Below are 11,787 nucleotides of genomic sequence, written 5' to 3'. Positions count from 1 at the left end.
TATCACTATTGACCGAAATTAAGAAATATATTGTGATAAAGTTTTGGCCCCATCGTCCAGGGGGGCCACAGTTTCTGAAGGCCAACAGCTCGGGGGCCGGACATCCAGCGATTCAAACCATTATGTAACTAAACCAACGTTTACAACCTTCTGTTACCTTTTTAACTTGTTTATTTTATTGCATTGAATCATAAATACAATAAACAGAACCCAAACCCAGACACCCCCCCCACACACACACACACACACACTCATTTTTTATTATTTAATTATTTATTTAGATGAAGTGGGCGGGATTAAAGTCACCTGCAGACCATTTCCGGCCCGTGGGCCACCAGTTGAATAGCCCTGAAATATAGCATTCTACCCCCCAGCACAATGCGAGGAACGAGGTACAACATATGAAGTACGGGATGCTTTTCCCCTGCGTGACCTGCCTGGAGACGAGAAGTGAAAGGCCTCACCTGCACTACATATCCATCGGTCATCAGTGGCATTCCTCAGACAGTCACTAGTCACCAAACCCAGCTGCACAGCAGAGCAACACGTGCTGTACCTCGTCCCTCTCCTGCAGGGAACAGTAATCACTACGTTCCCATTAGCTCAACTCACTCAGTACAACACATGAAGTATAATCACCCCCGCAGTGCCACCATCGAACCCGGCTCAAATACAGCATGCTAGTGCATCACCTTACACGCAGCAGAAAAAAGAGTCTGTCAATCCAAACAATCCAACTCAACGGGTGAAGACCAGCTGGCTGCAGAACAGAGGTCACTCGTGGGCACCCCTCTGAGTAGGACCCAGGACGTTGCTACACCTCTGGTGGACTGTGCTCTCACACCTTGAAGGACTGGGACACCTCTGCTGTTGTAAGTTAGAGAAATTGCCTTGACAATCCAGTGGGGGGGTCTCGGCCTGCACAGAGTCTTGACCTTGGCCGGGTTAGCAACACACAAACAGCTGCTCACACAGCCCACGTGTGCTCAATGTAAATGTGCAGTCCACGGAAAGAGAACAAGGAATAATTTGCTTCTTGGGTACAAAGTGTGTGGAGAAAACTAGCTCAACTGTCACGGAGCTGTAGTCCCAAGGTACACTTGGGGAAATATGCTGCATGTTGCTGAGAGTGAACTTGGAGTCGTCAGGGGAACCAGGAGCTGGACCCAGGAGGGATTCACAGAAACAAACTACCGACTTCAAGAGCTCAAGTGGAGGGTCGCAGAGAGCCTCGGGCCCCACAGTGATTCCAGGAAGGCTTTGATTACAGACCTTACCAGACCTACAGATGGAAACAGCACGAGAGGGGCTCTTTCCAAAGGTATTAACTTTCAGAAGATACTCAACCACTTCACCATCTGGTTGTTAGTGTGGTACCACAGTCAACCAAGAGCATCCCTTCAGTCTTCTGGCACTGTAAAGCACTGGAACATGTGCAGAATTTCAGCAGTAACAGTGATTGGCTCGCTCCTGAATCTCAGAAGGACTCCAAGGAGACGGTTGCCAAGGTCTGGTCCTTGTAGAACATCAAGGGAGATTCCATCATGTCATGCAGACAAATCTAATTCAACTCTTATTCAACCTGGCTTCAGCAGATCATAACCTCCAAAGGTTGGTAGGTAGGTACCAGCACTCTTTGCCATCTTCAAGTGGTGCAGTGAGCTCTGTGAGATTATCAAACATCCTTTGCATAAACCTAAAGCAGAATCTTCTTCTCTGGCTTTTTTTCTTGAAAGATTGCTGAAGTGATGGGGAACACTTGTGCACTCTGTTGTTAGGAAGTTGGCAGTGTGACTTGAAGATTGGCAAGGAGGCCACTCCGCTGTTCTCATTGTCTTGGAAGAATTTGGTTTCCATGATCTCTAAGAACATCCCGTCTTCAATCCATGGTGTTCATTGCCTAGATCCATTGTGTGAAAAAAAACTGAGCTGTATGAGTTGCATTTTCCTTGACTCTGATCTTGTGCAGTGATGTATAGAAGCACAGCATGGAAACACGCGATGCATTCAATGATTAGTCACGCGTTCGTGTGGGCGCACGTGTGTACTGACTGTTTAAAAGCTGGAAGGTAGGAGTAGATGGCGATACTGCTGAGGTTGTAGATGAAGGGAAGATGTTTGGAAATGTCTGCGGTTGCCCAGGTGTCAAAGAAACTGTTGAGAACCCCCTGATCTCCACCTGAGGACACAGACGTAAATAAGAACATTAATTATATGAACGTGGAGCAAACTGTGAGGCAGTCGGGGCTCATTTATCACGTTAAAACACACAAAGTGATGTTCAGAGCAGCCAGACTATGACCATCTTTGTTCTGTTCAACAGAATCAGTATGTCCTGTTTATGCTGATTTGTAAAAGACACTGCTTTTCCATGTTAGTAATGTTTACTTCAACCTTTCAGTAGTGTGATGTACAGTAGTCCCTCGCTACTTCGCGGTTCGTTTTTCACGGACTCGCTCTATCGCGGTTTTTCAAAATAAGATTGGACATGACACACAATTGGCTGATTGATGGATGAGCTGCACAGCTGGCATGGAATTTTCATTTAAAATAAATTATTTAGCACCTGCTACACCTTTGTGCAGCCCAGAGCTCCTCCTCCGTGATGTCCATTCTGCTGCGGAGAAGTGGGCGTGGCCGACAGCACAGAGCGAGAGACGGCCGGGCGCTGAAGTCGTGACATTCTGTGCTCTTTTGGAGCCTTTACTTGTGCTACTAGTCCTACTTCGTGTTTTTTTCTACTTATCGGGCTTCTTCAGGGTACGGATCCCAATCATTTTATCTTTTATACACATGATCACTTGCTTCTTCACAAATTTAAACAAATTGGGTCCAACCCTGCATAGTGTTTTTATTCTTTAGCTTCCTGCTCATTGCTGTCTGCAAGCCAGAATACTGTGCATGTGCAAAAATGGCTGCTGCAGTTTACAAATGCCATGTCCAGTCTCTCACCATCGAAGCTGCCGTTTTCAGCACAGAACGTGACGAGCTGTTCATACGTCTCATTGGACGGCCTGAAGACAAACACCCCAGAGTTGAAGCAGTCTGGCCAACCAGGATCTGGAGCTGCAGAGAGCTCCTCCCTCTCAAAGAGCTCATCTACGTTGGACAGCACCTGCACACAGACCAAGCTACTTCAGTAAATGCGCTTAGAATACCCTACACACACAAAGTTGTATAAACTCATCCAAGATCATTTTTATAGATTGTCAAAAATAAGATTGCAGCAAAACTAAAATGTAACACTACGAGCACTTTAAATAAGATTTATTGCCATGGAGTTGGTTTCCTTCCATTGGCTGGTTTGTTTCTTACCATTGTGTCAGCGTCCATGAACACACACTTGCTGTATTGTGTCAGAGTCCAGCAGTGCAGTTTGGTGAACGTTACACCCAGGTCTGGACGCTTCATCAGGGCCAGATGGGCCCCATCGCCTGAATCCATCAAATTGACCACAAACACCTCATCAAAGAGGGAGCCGAGTGCTTCTCTACAACACAGGAAGTCAGACGGACGTCAGCGCTGGATATATATTTATGTAGGAAGGTTAAACGTTCTGGCTGTACCTGCAAGGCTCTGCGACATGAGGTCCTACCAACACCACCAGTTTCTTGGTTGTGTTGTGGTTTCGTAACGACTGGCCGAGAACCAGCGCCCCTTTAGCGTAGCTGTCATTTGTGGCCAGCGTCACAAAAGCTTGGTCTGTTTGGAAAACACACATTGACCACATGATGAGCACATGGTGAATATTTTTAATGGTTTGCCAAACAGTTTAAATTTCAAGAAAAAACAAAGAACTCCATTTATCTCCTGATGCATGCTCAATAATCCAGGTAGAAAAATCCAAGAAAGTTCAATCTGGTCCTCTGGACATTCAAAAAAACAAAAAACAAAACAAAGCAAAAAAAAAAATGTAGAAACGTTTCGTCTCTCATCCGAGAGACTTCCTCAGTCTGAGGAGCTGTATTCAGCTCAGTCTCTTAAATAGCACCTTCTCAGGGTGGATCAACCAGTTTTGCTGCTGACAACCAAAACCAGCTGATCACATGCTCAAGAAGGACCATCAGCCTAACAATGGATCATTAGCACCTGATGGCTGTTTACTGTTCACAGAGGGCTGAGTGATACTAGCAATCACAGCATTGTAAGAGGGGGACAGTTGAACCTGGAGGCTCCACCCCTGTTTAATGATGGACGATTTCTTTTCACAAAGATGGCCTCCTTTACTCCTCTCTCAAACCATCGTTCCTCTCTGTCCAGGATGTGAACATCTTCATCCCTGAAAGAGTGACCGCTGGCCTGGAGATGAGTGTAGACCTCAGAGTCCTGGCCTGATGATGTTGATCTTCTGTACTGGTCCATCCTTTTGGCCAGTGGCTGTTTAGTTTCCCCGATGTAAGACTGATCACCCTCCTGACACTGAACAGCATACACAACATTACTCTGTTTGTGCCGGGGGACTGGATCTTTGGGATGAACCAGTCTTTGCCGTAATGTATTTTGGGGTTTAAAAGCCACTGGGACGTTATGTTTAGAAAATAAACGTCTCAGTTTCTCTGATACTCCCTCAACATACGGAATGACCACTGGTCTGGGTTCCTCCTTTTCACCTGATGGCTGACTGGAGTCCTGTTTGGGCTTCTTCTCTGCTTTCAGGAAGGCCCAGTTAGGATATCCACATTGCTCTAGAGTCAGAGTCAGAGAGTCAGAGTCAGAGTCAGAGTTTCTTTATTGTCATTCGCACCTCATGTGGTACATGTGGTGGAGCGAAATTATGTACACAGGGTCCCAGTTACACCCAACAATAAAATGCACAAGAAAAACAGCAACAACATCCAAGATATGAACCAAGAAATGCATCAACTAAATATACACTAAGCACCCATAACACAAAACATTGAACATCACCACAAACATGAACATGAGTCTGTGAGCAGATGTGCACGCATGAACACACCAACATTGAAACAGATCAGCAGCAACACGAAACAGATCAGCAGCAACACGATATGGCCCCTCACAGTGATTATTCTAGTTAGACACTCATGAGTCCAACAGCCTCAGAGAGAGCCTGTCTTGTGTAGGATTTCTCCTTCTGCCTGGCTCCTGAGCTAGTGGGGACGCTGTCTGCTCTGTGGTACAGAGTCCTGATGACTCCTAACTTGTGCTCCAAAGGGTGATGGGAGTCAAACTGCAAATACTGGTCTGTGTGGGTGGGTTTGCGGTACACCTCGGTTTGCAAAAGTCCTCTATCAGAGACTGAGACCTCACAGTCCAAGAAAGCCAACTTGTCATTTTTTACATCTTCTCGTGTGAACTTGATGTATTTATCCACAGAGTTGATGTGGTCAGTAAAATGTTGGACTTCCTGAGATTTAATTTTAACCCAGGTGTCGTCAACATACCTGAGCCAATGACTTGGTGGTGTCCCTGAAAAGGACGTCAAGGCTCTCTTTTCTACCTCCTCCATGTACAGGTTGGCAACAATAGGAGAAACTGGAGACCCCATAGCACACCCATGTTTCTGCCTATAATATTGCTCCCCATATGTGAAGTAGGTTGACTGCAGGCACAGTTTCAAGAGTTGACACAGTTGTTTGATCAACTCGTATGTAGATGATACCACGCTATACTCGTTTAAAAAACGTCCAGCTTCCCTCGATTATTTTATCAACTGCAATATTTAGAAAAGATTTATGAATCATTATCCAAAAGTCTCCTTTCTGGTAGAAACCAGTAAAGGTTTTAGGTGCTTTATACCATGAAGTGAAAATAAAATGATTACAGCCAAACATTTGCATTTTGTTTAATATTGCTCTTTTTGAGAAGATGGTTTTCATCTGTTTTGCTGTTAAACCTAAACATTATATAAAAAGATTACCAACAATTTGCAGAAAGTCTGCATCGACCTCTTTAAGCCTGCTGGACAAAATGATACCGTTCTTAAACTGCAGCTGTGGGCCGCATAAAATCACTCCAAGGGCCGCAAATGGCCCTCGAACCACACTTTGGACACCCTTGTCTTAAAGTCCCTGCATCATATTTTTAGAATATGAACACATTTTTCTAGAATAACGTTAAAACCATATCGCAAATAGTAATAATAATAATTCACGCTGTGATATTTGCATGTGCACTAACAGGAAGTGATGACGAAGAGGAGCACCTGCATGTCAACGCAGCATTGCTAGTTTGGGTAACAATACAGACAGTAGCAAAGACTTTGAGTTTCTTTACATTACCGACTCACTATCAGAGAGAGATGAAGAGCTCAGACATTATTTTTTCAATAAATACAAGCAAGTTCCCTTAAATGTCATTTCCTGTTTCACTTTGACTGCACCAAATTCAAAAGGATTATGCCAAATCTTTTAAACATTACGATGCTTTATTCCACTTTTGCATTTGTAAGATATGCATGTCACATGCTGGCCAGTTTGAAGTATCTCAAGGGTAGAAGTGGTCCTCCAAGCTAGGCTAACAGCTAGCCTAACAAGGCCATATTTTAGATCAAGTTGTTTTAGAAGCCAGAAAAACTCTCAAAATTGTCATACCGCTGTAAAACTATGTACGATATGTATTCTACTGTAGTACTCTACATGAATATATGTGTGCCGAGTATAGAGCACGAGTAACGTTGATGCCACTGATCAACTTGCTCGTGTGCATCAGACTGATACAATCAGCAGCGTCAACATGTGGTTTATTCTCAGCACACCTACTTTCACAACACAGGATGAGACTACGTGACGAACTGAAACGGTGTCATGCAGAAGTTCAACAATGTACCTTTATTATGAGATGAAAAACTAAATGAAATCATACATTTGACTAACCATTAGCCTAGCCTGGTGTGAAGACTTGTGCCTTATTCTTAAAAAAAAACTTAACTGACATCAAAAAAGAAACACAGAGACCGTCTGTTTCAGACAATATATAAAAAATGCTACTTTCCTTTTAAAACAGTTGTTAAAATGTAATGAAAATTTGGGACAATGTGTCAGAGCTCAGTATTTAGGAAGAACTGTAACCAGTCAACACAACGTTTTTCTCACATTGCCAGAAAATACTAAATAATCTCAATCTTTTATTGAAATTCCAGTAAAGAATTGACATTTTGTTTCATATCGCTTTTTGTTACTTCACCACTTGCTCTTGTCAAGGACGGACACATTCCCTCCTCTCCCTCCTCCACTTTGCTTTTGCTCCGTCCCGTCTGTGGAACTGCTTCTGAGCCTCTCTCTACATATCTTTCAAACCATCATTTTTGTGATGCAACTGTTCAGCTGGTCTCTCAACGCAATTGATAAAATTTTCTCGACGAGAAGACAAGATTCAGGCGAGCCAACTTGCCCTGATGACACGCACACAGCTGGATATGTCATGGATTCCTGGGGCATTTGGAAGGTGATGTGCCCATCTCTGCTATCTATCGAAGATGGTATACATAATTGGATTTATGAGAACGGGTTTCTTGCTTTTTGGAATCAGCTGGTTCCTGGTATATCAACAAACAAGGAAGTCGTTGGCAGAAAATTTGGCCCTGGTCAGGCTGCCTGCCTCATGTGATGGTGCTCTGTGCCTCGAGCACCCAAACTCAATTGCTTTGTGAATTGAACCGCAAATTGGATGTGATTTGTGAGATTCGCAGGTCAATTGCAGCGCCTAGGATTCGCTGGCAGGATGGATCAGACTTTGGGGAATACTCTCAGGCACAGACCAGCAGTGTGTCCACTTAATTTGAACGTTTGGGATTCGTGAGGACCAGCAAAAACTCAAGGCAGACATAAATCAGTAAAGTTTTGGCTGTCCCCAAAACAAATGTTCTTTATCTGAATTCGGCTCCCCGGCTGGCCTTGACAGGCCACTTTATCTCAATTCACCTGGAGGCCCTGTAAATCGATGCTCTGCCCTGCCCACCCCACCCCCCTCCCTCCCATCGAGGAAGTCTGCGGACCTATCAAAGGGACCCAGCTGAATAAACATTGTGTCATCATTTCAGGACTCCTGGATTCTCTCTGGCACAGTCCTTGGTCGACCTCGGCACCCCTTGAGAGAGTTTACAGATGTCACCAGTGGGAAATGGCTGATTATGCCATTCTTATAAAAAGTCCTACAGTGCCTCTGAAGTGTCCTTGAACACCCTGACCGCTCTCGTCTCCCCTCGCCTGCGGAACGTCTGTGTCATTATCTGCTCGTGTGCGGGATGTTTTTTCAATTTCAGGCTTTCTGTCCTCGGCTATGGATTCACAGCCTGTTAGGAAAGGGAGTGAAAAAGGACCCTTCTTTGTTTTTTCAGTTGAGGTGACTCTAAACTGAAGTCCATACTGTCCAAAACTAAACTTGAGACAGTAATACATGCTTTCATAACATCCACGCCTGATTACTGCAGTGTGCTTCTGTTTGGAACCTGCCAGATCTCCACTGGACGTTTACAACTGGTCCAAAATGCTGCAGCCCCATTTTCAACTGGTACAGGCCATAGAGAGCACATTCTATCAGTTCTGGCCTTCCTGCACTGGCGCACAGTTCACTTTCAAATTAATTTTAAAATCCTTCTTGTTTTTAAATCTCTGAACAGTGCTGACCCGAGGTGACCGCAGCTCCTTCCTCCAGCAGCTGTTGGACTCTACAACCATCACTGCTCCAACAAACTCTACAAGGATTAAATCCATGCTGACCTCTGCTCAAACACTCACTCTGCCTGTAACACTGTGCTGTCAGTACTCTGTCCTTATCAATGTTCCAACACATACTGAACATTATTATTGATATTGTTTATCTTATTTCTTTATATATTGGTTTAACATTTAGGAACTTTGGTGTGAATCTTTTCATCTGTTGCTGCTGGTACACTTGAATTTCCCATCCGTGGGACAATAAAGGCTGTTTCTATTCTTTCTCTGTTGCAGGTCCAAAAAAAGTTCAGTTATCAGGAGAGACTCATGGAACCGCTGCTCCTCCACATCGAGGAGCCAGCTGAGGTGGTTCAGACATCTGGTAAGGATGCTCCCTGGACGCCTCCCTAGGGAGGTGCTTCATGCATGTCCAACTGGGAGGAGACCCCGGGGAAGACCCAGGACACACTGGAGAGACTACGTGTCTCTATGTATGTAATACTATGTATTATTATGTTTTATTATATCATCATCATACAAACAAACAAAAATATTATTACTATTGTTATTAAATGATCAACAACAACAACAACAACAACAACAACAACAACAACGTGTATTATTTACTATTAGTATTCTCTCTCTCACCTCGGGACAATTCAGAGTTACCAGTCAGTGTAACGCGTATGGTTCTGGTCTGTGGGAGGAAACCAGAGTACCCGGGGAAAAGCCACGCAGCACGGACAGAACATGCTAACTGCACCCAGGAGGCTCCTGGCCGGGATTCGATCAGGTGAACTTGTCACTGAAAAGCAACAGCTCTACCAACTGCTCCACCGTGCCGTCCAGCTGTGCTTCATCACTTTTAAAGTGCCCACTCTTCCATGTGATCGGTGTCTTTTTATTGTTCACGTGTATTTTGAACAAGCAGAGATGTGCAGCACAAATTCAACTCTAAACCGATGATTGACAGTAGTAGAGGAAGCCACGGGTCTGAAGCTGCAGACTTTGGCTCGTCCACAATATGAAGCAACTGTCAAGGTAAGAAAAGGAAGTTAATTATATCCTCTGTGCAAATAAAAGCATGCACAAATGCTTACTTAAAGCACGAGTAAAAATTGTTGTACCCATGTTTGTTAGCAAAAAATGTCATGAACCAGTAAGATTTTTATCACACTTTCAGAAAGCAACCATTGATGCACAAAAACAACTGAATAGATCCAACATCTTTCACTCAGCTCATCTGGACAGTTCCTTTTTTTGTGCTGAAACGTTTCACCTTCCATCCAGAAGGCTTCATCAGTCAAGGAAACACACAACAATACTGATTCTTCCCCCAACAGTTTACTCCAAAGTGGAACAAACCAGTTCTGCTGGTGCTAAGAAGGTGTCTTTGGTACGTCCCCTCCTCCACTGCTGGCCCTCTTCCTTGTCGACAGTCTTGTCAAACTGGTTGAAGACAAGAAAGTCAACAACAAAGTGTTTCCTTGACTGAAGAAGCCTTCTGGATCGAAGGCAAAACATTTCAGCACAAAAAGAAGAAACTGTCCAGATGAGCTGAGTGAAAAATGTTGGATTATATACCTGGATTATTGAGCATGGACTGTTGTTTTCAACTGAATAGATTTTGGGCTCAACAGCTATTTGATCTTAGAAAAGACAAAAATGGTTACAAAGCAGGTAATTTTAGATTTGAGTCATTCACAACGTGTACTCTGAGCTCTATGGACAGCTGACTGTCCATCATCTTCCACTTGTTCTCAAGTCAGGTCTCAGGGGCAGCATCTGAAGAGGTCCAGACATCTGTATCCACAGCCTCTTCCAGCTCTTCTGGGAGGACTCCAAAGGTGTTCTCAGGACACCCAGGACACACAGTCTCTCCTGTGTGTCCTGGGTCTTCCCCGGGGTCTCCTCCCAGTTGGACATGCCTGAAGCACCTCCCTAGAGAGGGATCCAGCGGGCATCCTCAGCAGATGCCTGAAGCACCTCAGCTGTCTCCTGTGGACGTGGAGGAGCAGCGGTTCTGCTCCCAGTCTCTCCTGATGACCGAGCTCCTCCTCGTGTCTCTGAGGGACAGTCCAGCTGCCCTGCAGAGGAAACTCATGTCACCTCCTGTATCCAGCATCTCCTTCTTTCATCACCACCCAGAGCTCATGACCAGAGGTGAGGGAGTCAAGTTCTTGTTAATCTCTGGGTTTGTTCCAGACATACAAACTTTGACCCAAATGGAAAGAACTAGAAGGACTTTAGTTTAAAACTTGGCATGCAAGTGTGCAGGCCTTTGATAAAACAATTCATTTGACTGAAACCATTTACAAGGTCGTTCCTTGATCGTTTCCTCAAAAATGTAGGGAATGCAGATTCTAATCCCTCCGAGCCTGACATCTGATGTTGATGAGCTACTCATGCAAACGTTAGTGAAACACTCGGATTAGGATTAAATGGTTAAAATTAGGCACAACTTCACTAAATTATTCAAACAATTATGGATTTTCAAGGACCTTTCTGCCAACATGTCCAAACAGGACCAGTTTGTGGTGAGCAAGTCACAGACATTAAATGAGTCCATGGACACGCTGCATGACAATATTCCCAGTTTAACTGGGGTCCAGACGCTGCAGCACCACAACCCGACCAGTTCTCATCAAATCTGCACCAGTGCTCGAGCTGTGAACCCTTCAGGTGCTGCATGGACATTAGTTTCAGGCACGCGGCCTTTTCGAGTCGCGATGTTCCCGCAGATTAACGGTGAGTTCGCGCAGGTCCGGTCCGGTCCGGTCCGGTCCGAGGGGCTGCCGAGCCCCGCTGGCTCTTACCCGACATGATGCTCCGGACACGGGCCGCCCGAGGCTCCAGGCTCGGGAGAGGTGCGCACTGCGAAGAGCAGAGGCGCAGCAGCTGAGAACAGTGCAGCACAGGAGCCAAGACCCACATTTTCCGGATCACGTGACGGCTGACTGTGGACACGCCCCCTCCAGCGGAAGTGCCCTTCAGTGTAAAACATGATGTCCAGACAGAGGACCTGACTCGACTTTGTTCATCATCATGTTGTTGTTCTTGTGGCTGCTCCCTGCTTCAACATTAAAGCATGTGCTAAGTGTTTCACGGCGGACGTCCTGACCCAATGAACCAGTCCTGAAGCAATGAACCAGTCCTGACGCAATGAACC

General features: G+C 45.0%; 1 protein-coding gene across 1 annotated transcript in view; it reads right to left on the bottom strand.

Annotated features, from left to right (window-relative positions):
* LOC119427583 (glycogenin-1) overlaps nt 1–11,552 on the bottom strand; it is a 14,622-nt gene extending 3,070 nt beyond the window's left edge. The window contains exons 1-5 of the mRNA XM_037695218.1: nt 11,435–11,552; nt 3,567–3,702; nt 3,316–3,490; nt 2,953–3,115; nt 2,053–2,179 (exon numbers count right to left, since the gene is read on the bottom strand). Coding sequence (XP_037551146.1) covers nt 2,053–2,179; nt 2,953–3,115; nt 3,316–3,490; nt 3,567–3,702; nt 11,435–11,552 — 719 coding nt within the window. The remainder of the gene's footprint in view (nt 1–2,052; nt 2,180–2,952; nt 3,116–3,315; nt 3,491–3,566; nt 3,703–11,434) is intronic.
* Between the last annotated feature and the right edge of the window lie 235 nt (nt 11,553–11,787).

Source organism: Nematolebias whitei, chromosome 21 (genome assembly GCF_014905685.2).
Source record: "Nematolebias whitei isolate Nwh7 chromosome 21, NemWhi1, whole genome shotgun sequence".
NCBI classification, from domain to species: domain Eukaryota; kingdom Metazoa; phylum Chordata; class Actinopteri; order Cyprinodontiformes; family Rivulidae; genus Nematolebias; species Nematolebias whitei.
The sequence above is the reverse complement of the archived record's forward strand: the minus strand, read 5'-3'. Positions and strand labels throughout refer to the sequence as shown.